Source organism: Mesoplodon bidens (assembly GCF_964165515.1).
Source record: "Mesoplodon bidens genome assembly, chromosome: 16".
Taxonomy (NCBI): Eukaryota; Metazoa; Chordata; class Mammalia; order Artiodactyla; family Ziphiidae; genus Mesoplodon; species Mesoplodon bidens.
The window spans coordinates 5,751,073-5,769,675 of NC_138173.1; the positions used below are offsets into that span (position 1 = coordinate 5,751,073).

General features: G+C 47.1%; 1 protein-coding gene across 2 annotated transcripts; it reads right to left on the reverse strand.

Moving 5' to 3' along the window:
• Window positions 1–8,191: 8,191 nt before the first annotated feature.
• Window positions 8,192–12,850, reverse strand: PENK (proenkephalin). 2 transcript variants are annotated; one of them, XM_081258710.1, is made up of 3 exons: window positions 12,629–12,850; window positions 12,090–12,230; window positions 8,192–9,476 (listed from the first exon to the last, which is right to left on the reverse strand). In XM_081258710.1, exons 2-3 carry the CDS (start codon window positions 12,225–12,227, stop codon window positions 8,823–8,825), a joined length of 792 nt encoding a protein of 263 aa, XP_081114836.1. In that variant the 5' UTR covers window positions 12,228–12,230; window positions 12,629–12,850; the 3' UTR covers window positions 8,192–8,822. The 2 variants fall into 2 exon arrangements, with proteins under 2 accessions (XP_081114836.1, XP_081114837.1); XM_081258711.1 differs by lacking the exon at window positions 12,629–12,850 and having other exon boundaries at window positions 12,090–12,618.
• Window positions 12,851–18,603: the final 5,753 nt, after the last annotated feature.

Below are 18,603 nucleotides of genomic sequence, written 5' to 3' on the forward strand. Positions count from 1 at the left end.
ATAGTTTTCTCACATATATTTACACCACAGTCCAGACACTTGCTACAAGGATCCCCTGAAATTGCCCTTTTGTAACCACACCCACCACAATCCCACACCCCATCACCTCCTCCTGATCTGTAACCCTGACAATCCCTAATCTGTTCTCTATTTCTAGAATGTTGGTATTTCAAAAGTGTCATATCAAGGAAGTCATACAGTATGTAACATTTTGGGACTTTTTTTCACTTAGCGTAATTCCCTAATAATTTATCCAATTTGTCACATGCATCAGTAGTTCAAATTCTCTTATTTTGGAGGATTATTATAAACTCATACATTTTCATTGGTTAAATGCACTTGAATCAACTAAACTCATTAATATTTTTGATGCTGAAATTGTCACAACTTTGATGTGTGGGGTCACCTCCCAACTGGTACCTAAATGCTTTTTATATGGCCCCATCATTTTAAAACAATACATTTATTTATTAAAGTATGCTGTTATTACCAAAAAGTGCACATCATAAATGTATGGTTCCATGGGCCTTCAAAAGAACACAAAGTTAAGATCAGGAAAAAGAAAATTACCAGCCCTCTAAATCCTTTGTGTGCCCACACCTAGTCATTATTCCCCAAACCCCACTGGACTGACACCACAGTCCTGTTTTGGAACTTTATGCAAATGGAATTTTACAACATGTATTTTTGCTGTTGTTCTTTCTGTCTTCTTTTGCTCAACATTAAGTTCATGAAACTTATGTTGTTGCCTATAGTGGTAGCTTGTTCATTTTCATTGCAGTATAATACTCAGTTGTGTTAATGTACTATTCTACTACTGATGGACATTTGAGTTGTTACCAGGTTTGGGTACTACAAACAATGCTGTGAACATTCTTATACATGTCTTTGGGTGCACATAAATATGAATTTCTGTTGGATAAGAACTGAAGAATAGAACTGCTGAATCAAAGAGCATGTGTATGTTGTGGTTTAGGAAATATTGCCAAAGAGTTTTACAAAGAAATTGTACCAACTTATATGTCTGCCAGGTATGAGAATTCCAGTTGCCCTATATCCTGACTAGCACTTGGTATTGTCTGTCTTTTAAATTTTAACCATTCTGGTAAATGCAGGCAGTCTTCTGATACACGTGGATTTTAGTTACCACAGTTGAGCTAAACCACACTAATCCCCCCAAAACACTGTTCAAACTTCAGTTATGGATATCAATTGTGAGTAATTGCATAAAACACAGACTTGATTGTTAGCTCTTGAGTCTGAAAATCATTACGTAAATAACAGATGAGCATCATGATCTGTGACCGATCATAGTCCTTTCATAGTCTGTTGGTGATGAGTCACTGTGTATCTATTCATTCCCCACATAGACAGCAAAGTATATAGTTGTGTTACCTCCTTGTCTCCCAGTGATTAACTCACATGATATTTTATATAAATAGATAATCAAAAGAGAGAATTGGCCAGAAAAGATTAAAGTACAGCAAAGAAATGAAAACTGGTAACATCAAAAGTAAATTAGATGTGATTAGGAGATTTGAAAAGGATGACAGTAAAGTGAAGATAGGACAAGACCTAGGCCTGCGTGGAGCTGGGTACAAACCATATTGAAACATTCTGTGAATAGAAAACCGAGGTAAAGAGTCTTCAGTACCTTTTAATTTAAATTGCACAATGAATAGAGAGCTGCTTATGGTTGAAATGGAGTGTTTACTTCTACTCTGGAATGAAGACTGTAAAAAAGAAAAACTCAAGCATTTTGGCTGGCAGACAAGTTAAGTGTTGAATTGCCACATTGAAAGAAAACAGTAATTACAAGGAGACTGAAGGAGACCCCTTATGCTAGTATGGGCTGGTTTCATCGTTTCAGCAGCTGGCATGAATTAATAGATGTGAAGTGATCTGGTGACCCTGCTAATGCAGGCTAGGACGCTGCTGTGAAATTTGCACCCATATTCTAAGAGTTAGTTAAGGCAGGTGGTAGTGATGATCATCAGATATTTATTGTTGATCAGACAAGTCTTTTTTTAGAAGGTGTAATGGTTCAAAAGGTGGTCCCAAAGATATGTCCATACCCTAATCCCTGCAGCCTTTGAATCTTAATATGGCGGAAGTTGCGATTACATAGAGATGTTGAGAGGAGGAGATTTAGCCTATGTAAGCCTGGGTGGGCCCGAAATGCAATCACATATATGCTTATAAGAGAAAGGCAGAGGGAGTTTTGGGACAGACACCCAGAGGGGGACAGACAGACATGCAGAGAAGAGGCTGAGATAGGAGGCAATGTGACCTCAATGGCAGAGACTGGAGTGACGTGGCCACAAGCCAAGGATCTCTTGGAGCCAACAGAAGCTGGGAAAGGCAAGGAAGGCATTCTCCCCTAGAGCCTCATGGATGGAGCACGGACTTCTGGCCTCAGAACAGGAAGCTGCGCCAATGAGAAAGTTGGTGCTGCAAAACAGTGTGGCTTTGGATGTGTGGACAGCCCCGTAGGGAGGGACGTGTGCCTTAATCAGGCAGGAAAGTTGTATATACACCATCATATGAATCCAACATGACTGGTTTGCTGTCCCAGATGAAAACAGTCAGTAATCAAATAGATACGATTTCCTTTGCTGAAGCTTTTACTCCTTGGCTTACTTCCTCCTGGGTAAAAGGGGAACCGTATTTCTTAGTATGCTTTCATGTTTGGGAGGAATCCTTTGATCTTACTGCTGCTTACATTGCTGCTGTGGGCTCGAGACGCAAGCCACCTCCAGATATCTGGCCCTCCGGTCTACCTAGAAGAATGACAGATAAGATTGCACTGACGGATAAGCTTATAAGGTAAGTCCCCTACGTATGAACCTTCAAGTTGCGAACTTTCAAAGATGCTAACGTGTGTTCGCATGTCCAATGATGTAAGTTAGTTCACATGTCTGGCGTACGTTGTCACATGTGTGCATCCTCTACAAGTGGTTGTGCTTTTGTGTACTTTACTGTACAGGACTGTATAGAGTACAGCAGTACAGTATCTTTATTTCAAGCCCAGGATGTTTGGAAGCAAGTGTAAAAGCAGTGATGATGTAGCTGGTACTGCTAAGAAGTGCCAGGAGTTGGAGGCCCAGAGAAAGGTTGAAGAGAAACAAGAGGAAGAAGAAGTAACTGAAGAACCAAAGAGACTCACGATGCAGGAAATGGCAAGGGGATTTTCTTTATCTGAGGAGGCACTGGTAGATTTTGAGGCACAGGATCCGAACGTGGAACGGTGCACGAAGGTTGCAGAGGCCGTTCACAATGCAATCCAGTGCTACCGTGTCATCTATGATGAGAAAAAAAGAGCTGCTACCCAGACATCACTGGACCGTTTTCTCAAGAGGGTAGACAGAATTGAATCCAGCAAGGAACCAGAACCTGTGCCATCAGCGTCAGGCGTGAGTGACATTGCAGGTCGCCCTCCGTCTCCTACCATCTCCCACCTCCTCTCCCTCCTCCAGTCAGCAACTCTTCCTGCCTGTTCACTCGATGCCAGCCCCTGGATGCCAGCTGTTATACCGTGCTATTGTACTTTTCAAGGTACTGTACTGTAAGATTAAAAACGTTTTCTTTCTTTTTGGTGTGTGTTTTTTTCTGTACGATTTGTGTGATAAGTATTATAAACCTCCTACAGGATAGTATTCTATAGCTGATTGTGTTAGTTGGGTACCTAGGCTGACTTTGTTGGACTTACGAACAAATTGGACTCACGAATGTGCTCTTGGAATGGAACTCGTTTGTTCGTGGGGGACCGACTGTGTGGCCTCTCAGAATATGGGGCTGGAGTGTGTGACTGTTAGCTTTCCTGACACCAACTTGGGCCCTTACTTTCTGCTGTCCTTCCGCTGACCCGACCCAGGACTGTCCTGTGCAGTGAATCACTTCTCTGCGTCTAGGGCTTTGTAATTAAGAGATATTGTTTAATTATCATTAGGACCAGATGGCCTCTATGCTCTGTTAGTCCCCAAACAGTGATGAAGACCTTCCCTGACATATTCCCAGTGCCTACGGGACTAGTTACCCATTCATAAAGCTTGATTAGGGATGCACGTCTTGTTGCTAGGCACCTACCCTCATACCCTAGGTTAACTATCAAATTGTCCCAGTGGCCCCTTGGCGGCGTGGACGACAGCTGCGAAATTTCCTGGGTGGTTGTCCGCCAGATCCCATCCTGCGAGTAAGTTACCCTACAAGAAATTGATTCATTGGTTTTATGGAGCTGCCTGCCTTGAATTTTGGTCTCAAAATGTCTTCTCAGCTCAGTGGGTATTTTTCATTCCCTCTGTCCTCCAACAGAGAGAATGTATTTCTCTGTGTTAAGCCAACTAGTTTGTGATAATTGGTTATGACATCCCTAGGAAACTAATACAGAAGGCGACTCTGGTAGGCGGAATAATGGCCCCCGAAGGTGCCCACAGGCTTCCCTAGAACCTCTGTGTTATATGGTTATATGGCAAAGGGGAATTAATGGTGCTAATCAGCTGTCCTTAAAACAGAGAGATATTCTGCATTAGTTGGGTGGGCCCAGTTTTATCACAAGGGTCTTTCAATGTGGAAGGGGAGGCAGGAGAGCCAGGAAATTTAAAATTTGAGTTTCTTCGCATCTGAAGCAAATATTCTGCTATGTCTGTATAAAGCACTATGTGCTAAAGTCAACTGGGATCAATGTTTTCCCGTGTGGTTTGGGTTATCAGTTTGATATACAGATAGGTTCATTTGTTTCAGCTTGCTTAAAAGTAAAATCATTTTGAAAAAATTTGGTTTTATCTATTTTTTTGGAATAGGTGGTTTATCTTCATTATTCAAAAGACAAAATTATACAGAAAAGTCCTGTCTCCAATGAAGCTATGCCTACTCTTACCCTGTTTTTTCTGCTTTCTCTCTTTTTATGCACACACACACACACACGTGTATATACACACATATATGTACCCATACATAGAATTTAAAAATATTTATTAATTTAATTTATTTATTTTTGGCTGTGCTGGGTCTTCGTTGCTGCGCGCAGGCTTTCTCTAGCTGCGGTGAGAGGGGGCTACTCTTCATTGTGGTGCACGGGCTTCTCATTGTGTTGGCTTCTCTTGTTGTGGAGCATGGGCTCTAGGTGCATGGGCTTCAGCAGTTGTGGCTCATGGGCTCAGTAGTTGTGGCGCACGGGCTTAGCTGCTCTGTGGCATGTGGGATCTTCCCAGACCAGGGATTGAACCCGTGTCCCCTGCATTGGCAGGCAGACTCCTAACCACTGCACCATCAGGGAAGTCCCTATACATAGAATTTTGTAGTATTTGCTTGTTTCTCTTTTTGTGCTTACTTTTACAAATACTAATACTTGTGTTTGCACATGTGTATTTATATATTCATATTCTTAGTTCTCACTTATTCTGCACACAGAAATAGCACTGTATATAATGTTTGGTGCTTTGATTTTTTTCCCTTAGAAATGTAACCCAGTGATACTTTCATATTAGCACAGAGACCTTGCTCTTTTTGTTTGTTTGTTTTTTACTCTGCATAGTATTCCATGGTGTGGATCGTTTCCAATCTTTTGCTATTTCAAACAATGCTGAAACTAATAGCTTTGAATAAATTTTGGCTTATATTTTTGCAGGCATACCTGAAGGATAGATTACTAGATGTGCGCTTAATGGGTCAAAGGGTAAATGCACTGGATAATGTCAGATGTTGCTAAACTCCTGCCTCTAGGTTTGTTTTTCTTCTGTTCCCAAGTGTGAAAGTGCTGCTACCCGGGGTGGGCAAGAGTCTGTGTTGTTAACTTTTGGGATTTTTAAAAATCTGATGAATGAAAACCAGGGTCCAGGAGTAGTTTTAATTTTCCTTTCTCTAATTATCAATTGGGTATTATTTCATTTGTTCAAGCGCCACTTATAATTCTTTTTTGTGACTTGTTATTTATGCTCTTCACCTATTTTTCTGTAGGATATTGGTTTTTCTTCCTGATTTTTACCAGCACTTATACATATACTAGTCAGATTCACCCTTTAACTGTGACAAGTGTACAAAATATTTTTTTCTCAGTTTGCCTTCTGTCCTCTGTTTATGATTTTTTTCCATGCATAATTGTAAAAAAGTTGTTAAATTTATCAATGTTTTCTTTCATGGTTTCTGAATATTGAGTCATAGCTAGAAAGGCCTATCACAGTCCAGCTTTAAAAGTAAAGGAATTCACACATGTTTTCTTCTGATGGTGTATAGTTTTGTTTACTTTTAGGTCTTTGATTATTCAGATCAAGTGATAGGACCCCTCTGGCACAGAACTCAGCAGTATCTAACCACGCTAGGGATGCACTTCCCCTTTGGCTCAACAATCTCCAATTTATGTTCGTGGTGTGAAGTGTGGGTTCAGTTTTACCTTTTTAAATGATTACCGGTCATACCCACAGCATTTCTTTCCAGAGTCCATTTTAATGCACCCAGTCGAAATTATGCTTATCATATTCTAAATTCTTATGTATATTTGTGTGTTTCTAACTTTCTACTATGTTTCTTGGTTTGTTCATTTGCTCATGGGCCATACTGTTTGCAATATTGATGCTTTCTATCTTTGTTTTACTATCTGGTAGGGCCACTCCTCAGTATTTGCTCTTCTCTTCCACTGTTGTTTTTTTTTCCCCCTGAGTTTACTTTTTATTTTTGGCAGGTGAATCGGAGCTCCCTGGAGCAGAGAGAGTTTTCAAACTCTTCTTGATTTTTCTTTTATTAATGAAATGTGTTAGTTTCAGGCTACATGCAACAGTGGGTTGTATAAACCAGTATTTCATTCCTTTCTTGAGCCTCACAAGGGTGGTTTTCAGGGATTCTTTTTTTTTTAAACATCTTTATTGGAGTATAATTGCTTTACAATGGTGTGTTAGTTTCTGCTTTATAACAAAGTGAATCAGCTATACATATACATATGTCCCCATATCCCCTCCCTCTTGTGTCTCCAAGGGAGAGAATTAAGTGACTTTTTTTCCCTCAAAGGACTAGCCCCTTGTCTCTCAAATCTGACCTGCAGATGGGTTTTGTTTGGGCCACACTGGTTTAAATGGAATCAATAGGCCGACATTAAGAACTTGAGATATTATCATGAAATTGAGGTTTCAGATTTCTTTGGAAAAGTACTGGGCTGGCGGCGTTTCCAAGGGAAAGAGTTGGCTCAGGTTGAATAGAGACCTAAGATCTCTGATGTGTTTCAGCCCTATCATTTCCTACTGCTCCGGACATGGATTTCCACAGGCCTGCTGCTGTTTATCAGCTCCTTTCCAACCTGCTTCAAAAGCTTACATTATCTGCATCTCTAATTCAAAAGAAGGAGGGCTCTGGCCTGGAAGTTAGTTTGTCAGAGATCACGGAGATAGATGCTGGTGGGGCTCAGTGAGTGGCAGGGACCTGTGACCCCTTGCACTGACCGGGGGGGCAGCACATGGCCATGGGGAGGTCCCGGGAACCCCGTAGAGTTGGACTCAGCGGGGCGGTGGGCGGCCCCATCGGAATGCAGCATATGGTCTTGCACAGACCTGGGTTGCAGAGCAGAGGCTCTTCCTCTCTCTCCCTCAGTTGCTAAACTCTGATGTGGGGGGAAGAACGCAAAGGAAAGGATGAATGAGGGTCCTGGGAAAATGACTCAGTGGATGGGAATTTAGCTGCAGGTGGTTTCAGTTAGAAAAACAAAGACATGTTACATTGTTTGTACCTATTGTCCCAAATGTTTTAATGAATGTGAAGTAGTCATAAACTCCTTGTGTGATGAGAATTTGTCTTCCAAAACCTTCCTAATACCTTTGCCCAGTGATCTGGTCGCCAAATCCCTCCATCCATGCATCTGTCCTTTCGTCAGATTCTGGAGGACCCACTGGGGTTGTGGTGTAGGGGGTGGACAACAGTGAGCGAGATAGAGACCCACGTCCTTCCGATTCTTGGTAGTGGCCTGGATGGGAGACAGGGAACTGGAGTGGAAAGGACATTGCTTGGGAGCAAGAAGTTTGGGGTCTTAATTCCATTTCTATCCTTCAGCTGCTGGGCAATCTTGGGCCAATGAATTGACCTTTCTGGGCTCCACTTTCTGTGTTTGTAAAATGGGGCTAAATTATCCTTAATTTTTTTTAAATTAACGTCTAAAATATTTTGCTGAAGAAAAGAGACATACACATTTGGATGTAAATGCAGAGTTCCTTATATATGAGGGTACAGTTTGTATCTTTATTAGGCTTTGGTTTTTCCTCACATACCTGAATTCCAGAAACGAGAGTGGAAATACATTTTGTTTTGCTACTGTGGGTTTGCTCATCTAAGATGTCATATACAAGGAATTAAATGAAAAATGTTTTTGCAGCCTCAGCAGTTGGAAGAGGAGGAGGCCAGTGATGCTTCTGTTGAAAGCAGATGGTTTCACTGTCTGTGAGTTTAGGATAGGCAGTGGAAACCTAAGGGCGAATGAGAGCTTCGGAGGGGAAGAAACTGGCAAGAATGTTATGCAGTTGGGGTGATGGGTTTATTATATCTACATACAAGTATGCATTTATTGGCGTTTTGTCAAAAATAAAGGACAAGGTAATGCCAAAAACTATTTGAGCATGTAAACAAGACAGCTGCAAGAGACCAATACTTAAGGGCTTAAGGATTCTCAAAAGAACACAGGACGTGGAATGACAGCTTTCAGGTTGTACAGTTAAGTTATCCAGACAATCAAGTCAACTATATAATGCAAGCAGCACAGGACAATACAACACGACCGGCGAAGCAGTCTCTCACTGGGGGCTGGAGGAAGGCTTGCTGGGGCCTGGGCTCACTGATGGGAAAGGGGATTAAAATCTCATAAATCCTCCATATCTTTTATCCATTTCGGGAACTTCCTTTGAGTAACTTTCACCTTCTTCATCGGAGGGCAGGGAATCTGCAAAGCGCTTGAGGAAGCCGCCATACCTTTTCTGGTAGTCCATCCACCACTCCGGGCGACCCACTCTTCTCATGAAGCCGCCGTACCGCTTCTGCAGCTCTTTGGCTTCATCTTCCAGCTGGGGGCTTCTCTTTAAGCCTCGCATGAAGCCCCCGTATCTCTTGCTCACGTCTGCGTCATCCCTGCCCTCCTGGTGGGAAGCCCCTTCTCGCTGGTTCCCCTCTCCCAGCAGCTCTTTCAGCAGGTCGGAGGGATTGCCTAGGGTGTCGTCTTCCTCCGCATCCTTCTTCATGAAGCCCCCATATCTCTTGCCAAGGATTTCACCTCCATTTGCCTCTTCCTCCGGCTCCAGGGGATACAACTCATCCATCTTCTTCATGAAGCCTCCATACCTCTTCATGAAGCCCCCATACTTCTTGGCGAGCAAGTGGTGGTCCTCCTGTTTGCTGAGGGCACTGTTGGCGTCTGGAGGGAGATCCAGCTTGGACAGCTGCAGAAGCTCCTTGCAGGTTTCCCAGGTCTTGAGAGAAGGCAGTTTCCCCTCACATTCCAGGGTGCAAGCCTGGGAAAAGAATTCGATTTAGTGATAAAAAGAGGCTTTTCTGATTTCGTTCACCAAACACATTTTTTTTAAGACCAGTCTATGCTTGCTTTGATGTGGAAACTACCACATAATGATCTCATTTTCCTTATTACAACTTTTTGTCACACTGAACAGGCAAATCAAAGGAAATTCAAAAGGGGAGACTGTGGAGAATTAATGGAATCAAATTAGAATTTTTCTTTGCATTCTAACAGATTGTATATGTTGTGCCATTGCAATATTGTAAAGATATTTTCCCACCCAACTTTAACCTATATATGATATTTCTTAGCAATTCAGAGGTTTTTATGGCCCCCTGAAGTCTGCTTATAGAACCCAGTTACCAACCCATGATTTAGACATAAAAACCAGGCATTTTCTGGAGATTTAAAAATATATTGGTATATTACTTAATATGAAATACACACATATTATTTTCACAATGAAAGGAAGCATTTTATTAGTGCAACAAAATTCTTTAGGGTATATATTTAAGCAGCTCTTAATGATTATTTAAGCTTTGTGTCTAAGAAAATTAAATATATGCATATATAAAAATCTAAAGATCTAATTAAAATGGTTCTGTTTTATTCTTGACATCTGATTAAGAAATCAAAACATCATTAAAATTTAAGATGTTCAGGTGTCAAGAATATTTCCATCCTAAAATGAAATTTAAATAATCTATTGGCCAAAAATTAATGTTGAATATTTGTATACTGTTACCAAAAGGCTTTTTAAAAGGGATTCCTTCAAAAATAAATAACGGCAAATAATTGGAATAGCACAGTCACAGAATGGAAGTGGTGTTAATTTATATTTATATGCTCCTGTAGCCATCTATGCATTTTTGTATTATTTACCCTCTATGTTAGAGGGTAAATTCAATTTGGACATCAATCATGGCATGCCTGCTCATCTTTGTATCCACCACAGAATGAAGCACAAGTGTCTTTCACATGGTAGAAACTCAATAACTCAATAAATATGTGTTACATTGATTTTACTACATAGTTCTGGCTAAGCAACCTAATTTCTCATGTGTCTTTTTCATCCAAGTGAAAATTCCAGAGCTGCTGTAATTCTAACAATATAGTCATCAACAAGCCTTTTTTCACAGAGAAAATAACAATCCTAAATGTAAGCTCCAATAGAAAGCTAACCAGTTAAACAAAAAACAAATCAGAAAGATAAAAGATGGACGAAGGGGATTGTTACCCCTACTTAAGATGCAGCATTTTTCTCAGAGTTTAAATATAAAGCCCTACTACTTGTCTTGTCAAATGAAGTGGATCAGGTAATCCAGATGGAACAAAGAAACATTTAACGTGAAATATACACCTTGGGTTTTGTGGAATCCTTTCCTTATTTTATTTTATTTATTTATTTATTTATTTTTTTTGTGGTACGTGGGCCTCTCACTGTTGTGGCCTCTCCCGTTGCGGAGCACAGGCTCCGGACACGCAGGCTCAGCAGCCATGGCTCACGGGCCCAGCTGCTCCGCGGCATTTGGGATCTTCCCAGACCGGGGCACGAACCCGTGTCTCCTGCATTGGCAGGTGGACTCTCAACCACTGCGCCACCAGGGAAGCCCCCTTTCCTTAATTTTTGTCCCTGTTTTATGCATCTACATAATAAAATTGCTTCAAAAGCTCTAGTGAGGAGCTGAACTCTTTGGATTAACACATTATTCTCTGCCCAACTTAAGTTATCACAGAAGCTCAACAAACTGAGGAGACAGTGCAAAGGAATTATCGGGGAACTAGTTAAAATGAAGCTTCCTGAGTCCCAGCTTCAGAGGTTCTGACTCAGTAGAGCAACAGGAGTGATTCAAGAGCACACAGACTATGATTAGAAAGACGGTTCTTTTGACCTTAGATTCCCCCCCACCCCAAGCCCCTGTGTAATTTATCTCTGCATTACGGCCACCTCTTTGGACCTCGCCACCTCTCCTGTGCCCTCTTCATAGCCAAAGTAAACCGCTGTCTTAGGAGGTGTTACAGAAGTACGTTCTAGACAAGACAGAAGTTGAACTCCAGCATCACTTGCTGTCTGTAGAACGGCGGCTGACCTCCTTCTCTCCAGTCTACTGAGCTCTCCCTTCCTCCCCCCCCCCCCCACCCTTTATCCCTTCCCCATCCCATTGCTCTCTCGTACCCGCAAGTGAGGGTCAGGGTCTGAGAGACCTGAGCTTAAAAGGGCTGGAGAAATGACATTCGAATAAAGGCAGCGGAATATCACTAATAAAAAAGTCAATATTCTCTGCGGGAAGAATGGGAAGATGGCTGTGTGCGGAAGGGGCCCTTGGTGGGCTACGTGAGGAGGCGGGGTGACTGAGCATCTTCCTGGCGGCAGGTGAGGCGACAACCCAGTGCTCTCCGAGGTGCTGAAGACAGTACAGCCCGGGGCTCCCGCCTCCCCGGGGTGGAAACAAACTTGGTCTGCGCGGGGGCCCCGCCGCCCCTTCCGGTCCCTAGATAGTCGCGGGTCCCCAGAGCTACTTGGTCAGCGTTCGGGGAACAGTCAGGACGCCTGGGTCACCAGGGGTCCGCGCCGGCTGTGACCACGAGACGCGCCGCGCGGAACACTCACCAGCGGGTTGAGATCGGTCGGGCGCGCCAGGCGGTAGATGCACGTCGCGCAGTCCTGGCTGCATTCCGCCTGCACGGTCGCCAGGAGCCCGGGACCGAGCGCCAGCAGCCAGGTGCAGAGTCTCAGGAACCGCGCCATGGTCTGCGGGGAGAGGGCACACGAACTCCGAGCCCGCCCGGGGCGCAGAGCGGGTCCCTGGCAGGGACTCCTCGCGGGGCAGCTGCAGCGGGGCGTTGGTCGAGCCCGCCGGGACTGCTCCGACCGCCTCGCGGTTCCCGAGTTGTCACTGTCACCCGGACCCCGGGGAGGCCCCAGACACTCGCTCCCTTTCCGGGCGGCCCGGGCAGGATTCTGGAGGGAACTTACGGAGACCAAATTCGAGAGCGCGCCAGCCCGGGGAGGCGCGATATTGACCCGGGTCACATACAAGGAGCGGAAGAAAGTTGGGGAACCCCATGCAACGCAACGCGGAATAAAACGCAGCTGGCGGACGGCCCCAAACCCACGCAGCAAGGCGAGGTTTGGCCAAGTTCACTCACGTTGCCGCTGTTCCGGGCGCACAGGCTGGTCGGAGAAAGCCGGTGCGGGCGACTCCAGGAGGGAGAGGAGAGCAAGGCAGGCGGGCGGGCGGCGCGGGGCTCACCGTCACGGTCCTCGGCGTCGCCGCGGCCGCAGCGCAGGGTTGGGGGCCCACCTCGCCAGCCTCCCTCGCCTTCCGGGCTGCGGCGGCCGGAGCCACTTTATAATTCGCCCGGGAGCGCAGGAGGCGGGCGCGCCCCAATCGCCGGCGGGCTGCCGCTGACGCAGGCCCTACGCCGGCCGCGTGCCGCCCCCGCCGGAAGGGGGGTCCGGACCGAGGCGGGGGGATGCGCGTGGCGGCCCACCCCTCGGCCGGGTGACACACGGCGGCAGTTAGGAAAGTTGGGGGGAGAGTGGGGTGAGATCAAGGGCCCCCGCGCAAAGTCCCTGCCACCGCCCTCCCCGGGGTGCGGGCTCCGGTCGAGGGCCCAGGCTGGAGGGGGCGTTAGCGGGGCCCACGGAATGTGCTGGAGACCGTCCGAGTATGTGCGGGGGTACCCTTCCCCCGCCTCCTCCTGGAGCTGCCCCGCGGCCCGGGTGGGCGCCGGGCACAGCCGTCCGGAATGTGGTCACTTGTCCACCGGTCTGTCCCCGCCCTAGACTCCCTTGCTGACAGCGTCAGGCGCATAGTAAGCGCTCAGTTAACAGTTAAAGGAATGATTGATTGAAACTTTCTGGGGATCTTAAAATCTCTGGACAGAGCTTTCCCCTTTCTCGTTAGTGAGACCCCTTGCCAAGCGCGCACGCGGTAAAGCCCACGCTTGGGGAACGATGTTCCCACCCACCAAGGTGTCCTGGGGGATTTCCACGAGTGAGACGGGGTGCGGGGCCGGGGCGATGTCCGCATCAGGGCTGGTGGCCAAGGAGCGAGGTGGGAGGCACGTGGTACCCAGGGCGTCTGGGGCTTGGGGCGCGGCCGGGCAGAGCGCCGACGGCGGAGGCTGGGGCCGTCGACTGAGACCCGCTCGCCATCCTCGCTCTGCGGAGGATTGCCAAGAAGCAAGCCATTTACCTTGTCTGAGGCCTCAGTTTCCCCATTTGGAAAATAGGGACAGAGGTAATGAGGGACAATAGGGCCGGAGGCTACGCATAGGGTTCCGGAGAGACGCAAATGAAATAATGGACCAAAGCACTTAGCCTTGTGCCTGGCACATAGCAAGCCTTAAAAACGTGTTTCTAACCCTGCCATCCATCTGCCTTTAGGTTTGTCTATCATTTACTTATCCTACGTTTATTGATCGGTCCATCCATCTATATATCTATCAATCCTGGTCTTAGAGGGAAATCACAGAGTCCCACAGCTCGTACACAGAGAAAGAATCCCAGTGCTTTCCCAGTCAAAGCACCTTCTGCAAAGGATGCGCCGGCACTTGGACCTTCGCGAGGACCAGCCGCCGCAGGGCTCTTCCGAGCTCGGGCCGCGCTGCGTCTCCCACTCTGGTCACTAGAGGGCAGCGCTCTCCTGCGTAGGTCTGGGCTCCGGGGAGGGGTCTTAGGGTGCCAGCCGCGGACACGCAGCCGAGAGGCCGCGGAGCACCTCCCGCGCCCTGCCTGCCTCCCGGAGCGCGGGAAGCGGAGCGCGGGGCCGCGGCGGCAGAACGCTCCACACAGCTCGGAGGAGCCAGCATTGACATCTTGCCGGAAAAGCAGAACGTTTCCCTTCGACGTTTTCGGCTTTTCACATGGACGAGGGTGGAGAGCTGGTGATTCTGTCTCCAGCTACATACCTGTCCCTCAGCAGGAACGAGGTTTCCCCCTGCTGCCCGGGGTTTGGAAAGGCAGCGACTACACTGCAGTACTCAGTGCGAAAGCCGTGCACGAACAACCGGGCCTAAAAGGAGAGAAAACTTGCTATATCTGAGAACTGGCATCCTGGGGATCACCCAGGTACGAACTTTAAACACGTAACCGGGGCCAAAGGCTGAGACCCGCGTGTGAGTGACCGCACCATGTGCTGCTTCCCTGGGTACACAGTGCTGGACCCCGAAAGACCCCTTAGAATCTTGGAAAAGTAGAAGCTGAAGACTGAAAAGGGACTTGGGGATAAGTTATTCCAACCTTTATTCTATAGACGGGAAAAACGAGGATCCGAGCATACAAGTGACGTCCAAGTGACCGGCCCAGACAAAATGAGGCAGAACCCGTTCCCATCACACCTCTCTAGGGAGAGGTCCTCCCCAAGGTCCTCCCCAAGGTCCTCCCCCCTCCCCTCCCCTCCCCTCCCCCTCCCCCCCTCCCCCTCCCCCTCCCCCTCCCCTCCCCTCCCCTCCCCCTCCCCTCCCCTCCCCCTCCCCTCCCTCCCCCCCCCTCCCCTCTCCCCCTCCCCTCCCCTCCCCCTCCCCTCCCCCTCCCCTCCCCTCCCCCCTCCCCTCCCCTCCCCTCCCCTCCCCCTCCCCTCCCCTCCCCCTCCCCTCTCCCCCTCCCCTCCCCTCCCCCTCCCCTCCCCCTCCCCTCCCCTCCCCAAGGTCCTCCCCCTCCCCTCCCCTCCCCCCTCCCCCTCCCCTCCCCCTCCCCCTCCCCTCCCCTCCCCCTCCCCTCCCCTCCCCTCCCCCTCCCCTCCCCTCCCCTCCCCCTCCCCCTCCCCTCCCCTCCCCTCCCCCTCCCCCTCCCCTCCCCTCCCCTCCCCCTCCCCTCCCTCCCCCTCCCCTCTCCCCCTCCCCTCCCCTCCCCCTCCCCTCCCCCTCCCCTCCCCTCCCCCCTCCCCTCCCCTCCCCTCCCCTCCCCCTCCCCTCCCCTCCCACCTCCCCTCCCCTCCCCTCCCCTCCCCTCCCCTCCCCTCCCACCTCCCCTCCCCTCCCCTCCCCTCCCACCTCCCCTCCCCTCTCCCCTCCCCTCCCCTCCCCTCCCCTCCCCTCTCCCCTCCCCTCCCCTCCCCTCCCCTCCCCTCCCCTCCCACCTCCCCTCCCCTCCCCTCCCCTCCCACCTCCCCTCCCCTCCCCTCCCCTCCCCTCCCCTACCACCCGCAGGCCTGTTTTTTGTTTCTGTTGGAACAATCACTGTCTGCTCTGAGTTAGTGTCTCTTGGTGAACCTGCATCATTCTCTGAGGCTTTTAAATTAATTATTTATCTATTTTTGGCTGCATTGGGTCTTCGTTGCAGTGCGCGGGCTTCTCATTGCGGTGGCTTCTCTTGTTGCAGAGCATGGGCTCTAGGCACTTGGGCTTCAGTAGTTGTGGCACGTGGGCTCCGTAGTTCTGGCTCACGGGCTCTAGAGCGCAGGTTCAGTAGTTGTGGCGCTTTGTTGCTCCGCGGCATGTGGGATCTTCCAGGACCAGGGCTCGAACTCGTGTCTCCTGCATTGGCAGGCGGATTCTTAACCACTGCGCCACCAGGGAAGCCCTCTGAGGCATTTTAAATGTCAGGGGAGAGAGAAAAGGAAAGAGAAGGCTGTCCCCTAGGAGCAGGGTGGGGATGCTGAGTGCTCCAGCACCCGCCTAGATGCTTGGGATGTAGATGGTACTGAGTGAATGTGTGTTGACAGACTGGAGGGATGAGGTGGGGAGAGGTGGGTCTGGTTTGGTGCCCCAACCAGCGAGGATCTCTTCCTACCACCCTCCCCCATCTACCCTGGGGCTACAAGACATGCATTTCTGTGTTCATTTCTTTATATTCGAGCAGTGGTAGTGAGTTGCAAGGGATTCATTTTTTCATGATCCTTTAGATATTTATCAAGCACTGATAGATTTTGCCTTATCTTCTGGGAAAAAGCTTCTTTAGAAATCAGACTCAAAAAAGAGAAGGGAACCTTCTCTTAAAGCATTTAATCCACAGAGTTCTGATTCCCAGGTTATGATCAAGACCTCACCTTCTTCTGATCCTAAGGTCCCAAACATCAGACAAAAGAGATTCATTCTAGAGACCAAGAAATGTGGCTTTTAAAGCCCCGATGATGAGTGGTGTTTTACTCAGTTCTTATGTATTCTGGGAGCCTGTAGGAGGGATTTTAACAAGTCCTTTCAGGGTCCTTTTCCATCATTTCCGGGATGTCTTTCAGGTTCCTCTCCTCCCCTCCACTTCCCGCCTCCCAAACACACATTCTTTGTTACGGAAACTGGTTTTTCTGCCCCTCTCTCTGTAAAATAGCAGCAGTGGGAAGAAGGCAGTTCCGCACTCTGGAGATTGTGTAATGTTTCAGCATAAAAGCGCCATGCTCTCACATTTCAGATGTTTGGAGTGACCCCAGAGGCAGGGCAAACTTGCCCATTTTCAGTTACACTGTAAAGTGTGGGCTTTGCAAGATAGGATTCTGTGAGCTGGGCATGTTACCGTGAAGGACCTCTGTTAAGGCACCTTCTTCAGACTGGCACAGAAAGAGCACCGTGGCAGAGAGGGTGTAAGCGGAGTTGGTGGGAAGACGATTTGTGCTGTAATAAATCCCCATTCTAAGGAGGGTGAATGCTGGTACCTCCTCACCCTCAAACAGCCAGGGAGCAAAATAAACCCCTTGAAAGAAAAAGGAACCTGGTACAAAGTTGCCTGAAATTGAGTTTAAATAATAGAACACGTGTCAATGTGTCAGAGAGAGAAAGAGAGCGAGGAAACAATAACAAACCAGCCAGGAAGGGAAACTAAAGGAAGCCTATGGAACACAATGTTTGCATCCTGTAAACTTAGAAAGACTTGAAAGAGAGCTCCTAAACTTGGCCTTCAACTCTCAGACACGGAAACATACATTTTAGTATTAAGTATAGGTAATTAGACCATGAATAAAGCAAGTCACATTAGGACTCATTAGATTCAAGGAAGAGATAGCTGGGGATGCAACCAGACTCTTGAGCAGCTTGACTTTTGAAATGACTTCTGGAATTGCTTTGCAGAAATTTAATAGCCACCCCAGAGAACCAGGCATGTTAAAAACTGTATTGCCTCACTGGACCTAAACCTTAGTTAATAACTTGACTTTGAGTTGTTTTTGGTGGTTTCCAAAATCAAATTCAAGACCCCACCTGCAGGACCTGAAAAGAAGGTGATCCAAAGTATTAACTGAATGAGTGGAAACATCCACCAAGAAAACGATTTCCGAAATCAAGGCAATGCTAGAAGAGACATTCAAAACAGGTTTTCAGTAACAATAAATCACTATGGTAAGTGCAGTGGCTCCAGGTCACCAGCTTCTGGAGGGAACTCCTCTGCATACGACCCACAGCACTAGCTTTACATGTGATAGATACTCAGTAAAGTCGTTTTTGAAAACCGTGTTCCTCTTGTAGCTACATCCTCCATAGCTCACATGCTCATGGGATGGACCCCCAAAGTCAAACTCTTGCCATAAAATTATAGAGAGGAAGAGCTAAACCCGCATATACTCACTTCTGACTCTATCATTACTCTCTTGGTATCTATTTTGTTGTACATAGACGTTACAGCTTAGACAAAAATATTATTTTGATGAATCTTGTGAAAATCAGTCTAGAGAAAGTGATCTTGTGTGGCACGAAATAGAATCAGAGGAGAAGAGTAAGGTCAAAATATATGCCTTTTTTCTACTCTGAAGCTGTTATCTGATTATACATTTAGTGGCAGAGCAACGTCAGGAGATATCTCAGCAGATAGCCTAGAAACTAACAAGTCACATGATTTCATGCAGGAAAACAATTATTTTGCTCTTAAGAGTTTAGAATCAGAAAATACTAAGTTTAATTTCTGTTTTGCTGTCCGTTGAGCGTCTAAACTTGGGAAAGTCAATCTCTAAACCTCATTTTTCTCATCTCTGTGCAATGGGGAAAATAAAGCCAACCACACTAGTTTGTTGCATGGATTAAACGAAAAACTAATATGTATATATGTATATGATGTGTAGGAATTCAATTTATATTAATGACCCTTTTGTGTTGTGCTGTGTTAAACTTGAATTTCTGAGGCAGAATGGTTTTTTTCCTCAGTTTCGGCATTGTCACGTTCTTGGCCTCTTATTTTTGAAGTTATGATTTGGCTT

Coding starts and splice junctions, on each gene's coding strand:
- PENK (XM_081258710.1), bottom strand. CDS start 12,227: ATGGCGCGGTTCCTGAGACTCTGCACCTGGCTGCTGGCGCTCGGTCCC. Junction 9,477..12,089: donor CGACCGATCTCAACCCGCTG/GTGAGTGTTCCG, acceptor TTCTTTTCCCAG/GCTTGCACCCTGGAATGTGA.